The following is a 10210-nucleotide window of genomic DNA, read 5'->3' as shown; positions in this document are numbered from 1 at the left end:
CTGCTATTGTGAAGTTATTAATGGCTGCCTCATTGTGAAGTCTGAAGGTGACTTTAGTAGTGTCTTGGGGTATTTTACCAAGAGTTGTTATGAGGAAAGTAGGGTAGTGGTCTGTGGTATTATCTGTAATTATGCCTGATTTTAAAGGGGATATGGTGTTGGTCCAGATGTGGTCAAGTAGGGAAACACTAGTCTCTGTAACTCGTGTAGGTTTTGTTACTGTTGGTAGCAACATGCAGTTACTCATTGTGTTTGTGAATTCAGTAACGTGTGGGTCCTATTGCATTAAACTTAATATTTCATGTGGTAAAAGTTTTTTTTTCATACTTTTGGGTGTCTTGCACGGATTAATTTGATTTCCATTATTTCTTAAGGGGAAAATTGATTCGCTTTCCGATAATTTTGCTTTACGATGAGCTCTCAGGAGCGGATTAATAACGTGACCCGGGGGTCCACTGTATTGTGTATCATTAATATAATGAGACTATTCATTGCACAGTATATGGTAGGAACAGCTGGACCCACATCAGCTGTAGAAAAATTCCTGTGAGCAGAGCAGGAAATATACGAAGACCCACAGATTAATACCTGTCAAAATCGCCTATTTTGTGAAAATTTCTTGCGCAGTGTTGAAATTTCTGAGTAACAGAGTGAATGACTGGTAAATAAGAATATATAATATCCACACATCAACCAGTATATTTGTGTAATTTATAAAGATTAAAAAAAAAAACCCAAAATGATTGGTAAATAAATAAGCAAATAGATTAATATAATTTTTATATGCAATCCATAATAACCCTGTAGTCCACCTACTAAAATTTTCTTAAGAGGCGAGCTAACAAAAAGCAATAGTAAGAGTAATGATGTGATAAATATATAGTTAATTTTAATATAAAACTGAGAGGAAGAATTAACAAAAGATACATGGAGTGATAAACCTTTTGAGGGTCGACAGGCCCTCTCCGAGACTCGTTCTCAGGGTTGGCCAAATTTAAAAAAAAAAATAATAATTTTTTCTTATGAAAAGATAAAGAATCTTTTCCCGATCATAATGACACCAAAAATATGAAATTTGATGGAAAACTTACGGAATTATGCTCTCGTGAAGTAAGCGGTCTCGGCGATGTTTACGTATCGGCGATTTTGCCCACTTTGAGCCCCATTTTCGGCCAGTTCCACTGTACTAGTCGAAAAAAAACATGAATATTTCGCTAGAACTACGTTTTTTCTATTGAATGAGTGCAAGAAACCACCCATTTACCAATTTCAACTATCCAGTACAGTGGTCAGAATTTAGCAATTTTGCCAATTTCACACAAATTTCAAAAGATGCCAATTTCCGAATAGGGTCCAGAACAAACAAGAAATACATTCCTGGCACTAAAATGACATTTCCTCTGTTCATTAGTCACTTCTCAAGGCCCCTCTTACATTCTTTTGCTTTCCACTTTGAATTTTTATTCTCACAAAAAATAGATGATTTACTGTTATGCAGACTACTGCATTAGTGTAAAAAATGGTATGAATCATATTGGCGCACTTGCAAAAGAATATTAGACTCACGCCGTTGATGTGTATTGGACGCTTGGCATGATTTGTTTACTTTTGAACTTTGGTAAAAATCGAACATTTCTGCTACTTTGAGCTCAATTTCAAGGTACTTTTTATTGTAAAACCAGTCAAAATCATCTCAATTTCTATGATATGCCTTCCATTCTATAAAATGAGACTAAGAAAACTAGAATACAACAATAAATACCATACGAAAATACAGTGCAAAGTCACTGTTTTATTCCAAAAAAAACGGTCAGTTTTTTTTTTCTCGTTATGCACTGGGTGCTGCAGGATTTTTTTTATACTATGCACACTGACCACATAGACCCATTCTTTCATATGGAGGCCTACCAGCTTTCTCCTACTAGATTTGAAGGTGCTAGAATTTAGGCGTACTAGTACATCAAAAACCCTGGGTCGTAAGCCGTACTAGTACGTCCGAAACCCTCAAAGGGTTAATACGGTAGCATTAAATTGAACAAAATATATAGAAATACATTATTTTACTATTTAGGCACAAAGTACAGTGGAACCTCAAAAATCGAACTGCTCCCAACATAACCAATTATGTAAGTGTATTTTTGTAAGTGCTTTTATAAGTGTATTTTTAAGGGTCTGAAATGGACTAATCTAATTTACATTATTCCTGATGGGAATAAATTCATTCGGTAAAGGCACTCGAACAGACTTCTGGACCGAAGAAAGTTCGATATTTGAGGTTCCACTGTACCTAAAAACACTATTTTTACATTTTTTTTATTCATCTGATAAGTAATTCTACATTATTCCCCCTTAAATTTTCATAGTTTCTGTCAAGATACAAATGAATACAAGGAATATCAAAGAGACATTTTTTTTCGTAGCATGATGCATATATATGTTGTGTTACAATCTTCCTGGAAGTCTCAAGTCATCATGAGTACTACAGAGCAGTGCTCTAACAGTGCTCAGCAAGCAGTAGTAATTATAAATAACATTTGTATTTAAAGGTTTAGGAACTTACGTAAGGGAATGATGTGTTGTCTATAAGTTGTTTGTGATGATTCTGATAGCTGCCTTTGTTGAATGTCTTCACTTTTACATGACTTTAAACTCCCTCAACATTCTCTACACCTTGTCCTCAGACACAACATTTTTAAAATTAGGTTTATCCTTTAGAATCTCATCATTGCTAAACATAGCATTAATATCTATTATAACCCCAGATAAAAATATTACACAGCTATTGCTGTTTTGCCCATTCAAGTTTAGAACAATGTGAATGTGACAAAAATATGAACACTATTTAGTCTAGTGTATCTCCCACTATTCTAATATATAGATTCCCAATTCTTCTCTCACAGTCTAAATATTGCATCAAATTCTCTTGGCTTATAGTTTTGAGCGTGTAAGCCAGGGAAAGTCTTGAGCTTTGCGTTGAGCCATGGGGTTGACAATGACATTGATGAGTGATGGTTTATGCTGTTCCTTCAGAGCCTGAGTCACTGCAGCTTGCAGCTCTGGGATGGAGGTACAGAAGTAACCAGAGTCGTTAAAAACAGATGCCATACGTTCATAGTGAACACTTGGCAGGAGTGAGGTGGGCGGTGTGGCAATGGTCACGTCCATACCATCACGAATATCATCAAACAATTCTTCATCAAGTCCACCATAGATACCTGAGGCAAATACAACCAATATTAATGTTTTTAGTGATAGAATAATATACGACTCATAAGTAAACAATCATAATTATGTTCACTGATAACAAAACTCAAAATAACTTTGTTTGAAGGTCATACTACTGACATGAAGGTCATACTACTGACATGAAGGTCATACTACTGACATGAAGGTCATACTACTGACATGAAGGTCATACTACTGACATGAAGGTCATACTACTGACATGAAGGTCATACTACTGACATGAAGGTCATACTACTGACATGAAGGTCATACTACTGACATGAAGGTCATACTACTGACATGAAGGTCATACTACTGACATGAAGGTCATACTGACAAGTATGACTTTCATAACTTCTCAACCACCCACCCTCTCAACCACCCACCCCCTCAACCACCCACCCCCTCAACCACCCACCCTCTCAACCACCCAACCTCTCAACCACCCACCCTCTCAACCACCCACCCTCTCAACTACCCACCCCCTCAACCACCCACCCTCTCAACCACCCACCCTCTCAACCAACCACCCTCTCAACCACTCACCCTCTCAACCACCCCCCCTCTCAACCACCCACCCTCTCAACCATCCACCCTCTCAACCACCTACCCTCTCAACCACCCACCCTCTCAACCACCCACCCTCTCAACCACCCATCCTCTCAACCACCCATCCTCTCAACCACCCACCCTCTTAACCATCCACCCTCTCAACCACCCACCTTCTCAACCACCCACCCTCTCAACCACCCACCCTCTCAACCACCCACCTCTCAACCACCCACCCTCTCAACCACCCACCCTCTCAACCACCCATCCTCTCAACCACCCACCCTCTCAACCACCCACCCTCTCAACCACCCACCCTCTCAACCACCCACCCTCTCAACCACCCACCCTCTCAACCACCCACCCTCTCAACCACCCACCCTCTCAACCACCCATCCTTTCAACCACCCACCTTCTCAACCACCCATCCTTTCAACCACCCACCTTCTCAACCACCCACCCTCAACTACCCACCCTCTCAACCACCCACCCTCTCAACCATCCACGCTCTCAACCACCCACCCTCAACCATCCATGCTCTCAACCATCCACCCTCTCAACCACCCACCCTCTCAACCACCCACCCCCTCAACCACCCACCCTCTCAACCACCCACCCTCTCAACCATCCACCCTCTCAACCACCCACCCTCTCAACCATCCACCCTCTCAACCACCCACCCTCTCAACCACCCATCCTCTCAACCACCCACCTTCTCAACCACCCACCCTCTCAACCACCCACACTCTCAACCACCCACCCTCTCAACCACCCACCCTCTCAACCACCCACCCTCTCAACCACCCACCCTCAACCACCCACCCTCTCAACCACCCACCCTCTCAACCATCCACCCTCTCAACCACCCACCCTCTCAACCAACCACCCTATCAACCACCCACCTTCTCAACCACCCACCCTCTCAACCACCCACCCTCTCAACCACCCACCCTCTCAACCACCCACCCTCTCAACCACCCACCCTCTCAACCACCCACCCTCTCAACCACCCACCCTCTCAACCACCCACCTTCTCAACCACCCACCCTCTCAACCACCCACCCCTCAACCACCCACCCTCTCAACCATCCACCCTCTCAACCACCCACCCTCTCAACCACCCACCCTCTCAACCACCCATCCTTTCAACCACCCACCTTCTCAACCACCCATCCTTTCAACCACCCACCTTCTCAACCACCCACCCTCAACTACCCACCCTCTCAACCACCCACCCTCTCAACCACCCACCCTCTCAACCAACCAAGCTCTCAACCACCCACCCTCTCAACCATCCATGCTCTCAACCATCCACCCTCTCAACCATCCACCCTCTCAACCACCCACCCTCTCAACCACCCACCCTTCAACCACCCATCCTTTCAACCACCCACCTTCTCAACCACCCATCCTTTCAACCACCCACCTTCTCAACCACCCCCCCTCTCCACCACCCACCCTCTCAACCACCCATGCTCTCAACCATCCACCCTCTCAACCATCCACCCTCTCAACCACCCACCCTCTCAACCACCCATCCTTTCAACCACCCACCTTCTCAACCACCCATCCTTTCAACCACCCACCTTCTCAACCACCCACCCTCAACTACCCACCCTCTCAACCACCCACCCTCTCAACCACCCATGCTCTCAACCACCCATGCTCTCAACCATCCACCCTCTCAACCATCCACCCTCTCAACCACCCACCCTCTCAACCACCCATCCTCTCAACCACCCACCTTCTCAACCACCCATCCTCTCAACCACCCACCCTCTCAACCACCCACCTTCTCAACCACCCACCCTCAACCACGCACCCTCAACCACGCACCCTCAACCACCCACCCTCAACCACCCACCATCAACCACGCACCCTCAACCACCCACCCTCAACCACGCACCCTCAACCACCCACCCTCAACCATCCACCCTCTCAACCACCCACCCTCTCAACCATCCACCCTCTCAACCACCCACCCTCTCAACCACCTACCCTCTCAACCACCCACCCTCTCAACCACCCACCCTCTCAACCATCCATGCTCTCAACCATCCATGCTCTCAACCATCCATGCTCTCAACCACCCACCCTCTCAACCACCCACCCTCTCAACCACCCACCCTCTCAACCACCCACCCTCTCAACCACCCACCCTCTCAACCACCCACCCTCTCAACCACCCACACAGCTTGACTGTAGTGTCATATAGTGTCATTAATGTCTACTGAATGAATTATTTTGATCACAAGTAAGCAGTAAACCCACAAGGGTGATATAACACTGCAGGGTAGGATGTACTCGAGGTTTAATATAGTTGAATATAGAGCAGCAATGATGCAGAATAACAGATGCAGAGTTAGTAAGGTCAGTGATGAATGCTAAACCAAGTATAATCAAAGTTTGTGTAATAAATCTGTTGTCAAAAAGTCAATAAGGAAATCTGTGTCAGATTTGGAGCTGTCAGCAAGGAGGGAAGATAACGTGTGTCAGAGTAGTACTGTCAGCAAGGAGAGAAGATAACGTGTGTCAGAGTAGTACTGTCAGCAAGGAGGGAAGATAACGTGTGTCAGAGTAGTACTGTCTGCAAGGAGGGAAGATAACGTGTGTCAGAGTAGTACTGTCAGCAAGGAGGGAAGATAACGTGTGTCAGAGTAGTACTGTCAGCAAGGAGAGAAGATAACGTGTGTCAGAGTAGTACTGTCAGCAAGGAGGGAAGATAACGTGTGTCAGAGTAGTACTGTCAGCAAGGAGGGAAGATAACGTGTGTCAGAGTAGTACTGTCTGCAAGGAGGGAAGATAACGTGTGTCAGAGTAGTACTGTCAGCAAGGAGGGAAGATAACGTGTGTCAGAGTAGTACTGTCAGCAAGGAGAGAAGATAACGTGTGTCAGAGTAGTACTGTCAGCAAGGAGGGAAGATAACGTGTGTCAGAGTAGTACTGTCAGCAAGGAGGGAAGATAACGTGTGTCAGAGTAGTACTGTCTGCAAGGAAGGAAGATAACGTGTGTCAGAGTAGTACTGTCAGCAAGGAGAGAAGATAACGTGTGTCAGAGTAGTACTGTCACCAAGGAGGGATGATAAAGTAAGTATTTTAGAGTGGTACTGGCAACAAGGAGGGAAGATAAAGTGTGTTAGAGTGGTGATGACATTGGAGGTAAATTCTGTGTACTTACTGATAGACATGACAGTCTAATAGAATATGGCAAACTGAAACTGAAACCTGGCACTTCTCACAGAATAGAAGAGGGTGACTCTCCATGACACAGACATGAGTGAGACAGGTGTGCCTGATGTGAAGACGAGAGAGCGTAGTCTCCCAACCATGACATCCATGTTAACAAGACCAGGATCCTAAACATGGCTTGAGAGAATATATTGTGTTATGAATCAGCTCAGAAAGATGTTGTTGCTAACAGTTTCAAAGGTGGCTAGAGATTACAGCAAAATAGTCTGAGGCTGGAATACAAGAAGGCCCACTTATACGGCGGGTTAGGGTCCAATATACTGCCATAAGGCAAAATCGCTGTGATTCGCCCTTTTTTAATTTTTAAATGCCAATAAGTGCCGATAATATGTTTATACTATCATATATTAGTTTAGCATTAGAAATAGGCCTAAAAACAATAAAAAGTAAAATGCATATGCAATACACTCATTACTTACCTTAAAATATTTTTGGCCTTAATGTACGGTGAGAAGTGAGTAGTATTTATTGTAGGAAGTCAGGAGGAGTTGAAAGCAGCCTTTGCTAGCCTTGAAATTATATTCAGCAGTTTCCTCACCTCTCTCAGCCTTCATAAAATTGAAGAGACTTAGGCCTTGAACTGGATAATGGCTCGGCTTAAAGGCATGTTGTGACTAGTTTGATCTTAATTTCACACCAGTAAAAGTTTTTTCCATTTCAGCAATAAGGTTATCACATGTGCACTGATGTAGAACTTTCAATTTCCTACAACACTTTCTACTTATGTGATAACTTTAAAAAACTTGAAACTCTGAAAAGCTTCAAGACGGGACCAAGAGAGAAACAAGAGCTCACAGCAACACCCAGTTTCACTTATAAGATAAGATTTCGTTCGGATTTTTAATCCCCAGAGGGTTAACCACCCAGGATAACCCAAGAAAGTCAGTGCGTCATCGAGGACTGTCTAACTTATTTCCATTGGGGTCCTTAATCATGTCCCCCAGGATGCGACCCACACCAGTTGACTAACACCCAGGTACCTATTTGCTGCTAGGTGAACAGGACAACAGGTGTAAAGAAACGTGTCGAAATGTTTCCACCCATCAGGAATCGAACCCGGGCCCTCTGTGTGTGAAGCGGGAGCTTTAGCCACCAGGCCACCGGGCCACTATAGACATAAAGATTATTATTATTTATTATTATTATTATTCTTATTGTTATTATAAAACATGGTGGGAAGGGTGCTCCATAAATGTGCATATGGTATCAGTGTTTCGGGTGGGTGGTCGGATTTACACGTATTTCATGTGTACACTGGTTGCCGATACGTATTCATCTGGCATTATGCATACGTTCGTGAATCATTTTCACCACAATATAAACACTTTACATTGTGTTCAAGTTGTATTCACGTTGGTGCAGTAGAATACATAACAGCAACACTCCCATTCTCAAGCAACACACCCTTTTTAGAGCAAACGATACTATGAGTGAAGGCATACAATAGGAATATTTTACTACAGTTACCCACAGCTTCTCTAGTGGTGTTGTATTAGAGAAAATGTGCTAAAGCAATTATTGTGGTACACTCTTTCATGCCCTGCTAGGCTACCACACTTCACAATAATGCTAATTTGTTCCACTATGAAGTATTACGAATATAATGCAGAGAATCCATAGTGGTGTGAATATAATGCAGAGAATCCGTAGTTTGGAGATTAGGAGAAGGTGCGGGATTACCAAAACGATTATCCATAGAGCTGAGGAGGGGTTGCTAAGGTGGTTTGGACATGTAGAGAGAATGGAACGAAATAGAATAACCTTGAAAGTGTATAAATCTGTAGTGGAGGGAAGGCGGGGTAGGGGTTGGCCTAGGAAAAGTTGGAGGGAGGGAGCAAAGGACGTTTTGTGTGGGAGGGGTTTGGACTTCCAGCAAGCATGAGTGAGAGTGGTAGATAGGACCAAATGGAGACAAATGGTTTTTAGGACTTGACGTGCTGTTGGAGTGTAAGCAAGATAACATTTATGAAGGGATTCAGGGAAACCGGCAGGCCGGACTTGAGTCCTGGAGATGGAAGTACAGTGCCTGCACTCTGAAGGAGGGGTGTTAATGTTGCAGTTTTATTATAACTGGAATGTAAGCACGCCTCTACCATGACAGTGATGGAGTGAATGATGATGAAAGTTTTTCTTTTTCAGGCCACCCTGCCTTGGTGGGAAACGGCCGATGTGTTAATAATAATAATAATAAAAAAGATGCCTTATGTTTATATGATATATAGTGTGTTTCCTATATAATTCTGAAAAAAATGTCATAGATGTATTAATGGAAATGTCTAAAATGTAATTATACATTTAAAGTGCCCCAGAGCAATTTTTATTATTATTATTATTTTGCTTATTGTGTCTTCAACAGTAGTGAGACACTCTTCACTACTCTCTCACTCACCTGGCATAGCTATTCCCACTTTGTAACAATGCTAAATAGTGATATTAACCCTTTTAGGGTTAATATCACTAGGGTCCAGAGGTCAAATTTCAAAGTGCACACCAGTGTCCAAGAATTTTCAAAAATTAATTTTGTTATTTTTTCTTATGAAATGGTAGAGAATCTTTTTCTGAAGGTAATGAAACAAAAAGTACGAAATTTGAAGTGAAAAAATATCGTTAACCGGGCGTCCACTGTATTTGGGAGTGGACGTGTCAGCGGATGGGTCTATGAAAGACGAGGTGAATCATAGAATTGATGAGGGGAAAAGAGTGAGTGGTGCACTTAGGAGTCTGTGGAGACAAAGAACTTTGTCCTTGGAGGCAAAGAGGGGAATGTATGAGAGTATAGTTTTACCAACGCTCTTATATGGGTGTGAAGCATGGGTGATGAATGTTGCAGCGAGGAGAAGGCTGGAGGCAGTGGAGATGTCATGTCTGAGGGCAATGTGTGGTGTGAATATAATGCAGAGAATTCGTAGTTTGGAAGTTAGGAGGAGGTGCGGGATTACCAAAACTGTTGTCCAGAGGGCTGAGGAAGGGTTGTTGAGGTGGTTCGGACATGTAGAGAGAATGGAGCGAAACAGAATGACTTCAAGAGTGTATCAGTCTGTAGTGGAAGGAAGGCGGGGTAGGGGTCGGCCTAGGAAAGGTTGGAGAGAGGGGGTAAAGGAGGTTTTGTGTGCGAGGGGCTTGGACTTCCAGCAGGCATGCGTGAGCGTGTTTGATAGGAGTGAATGGAGACAAATGGTTTTTAATA

At 43.5% G+C, this 10210-nt stretch overlaps 1 protein-coding gene across 1 annotated transcript in view; it reads right to left on the bottom strand.

Annotated features, from left to right (window-relative positions):
- Positions 1 to 2210: 2210 nt before the first annotated feature.
- The window catches only part of Hacl (2-hydroxyacyl-CoA lyase), a 144481-nt gene continuing 136481 nt past the window's right edge, over positions 2211 to 10210 (bottom strand). The window contains exon 9 of the mRNA XM_070087657.1: positions 2211 to 3215. Within this exon, the coding sequence (XP_069943758.1) occupies positions 2929 to 3215 (287 nt within the window). The 3' untranslated portion in view covers positions 2211 to 2928. The remainder of the gene's footprint in view (positions 3216 to 10210) is intronic.

Source organism: Cherax quadricarinatus, chromosome 22, assembly GCF_038502225.1.
Source record: "Cherax quadricarinatus isolate ZL_2023a chromosome 22, ASM3850222v1, whole genome shotgun sequence".
NCBI classification, from domain to species: Eukaryota; Metazoa; Arthropoda; class Malacostraca; order Decapoda; family Parastacidae; genus Cherax; species Cherax quadricarinatus.
The sequence above is the reverse complement of the archived record's forward strand: the minus strand, read 5'-3'. Positions and strand labels throughout refer to the sequence as shown.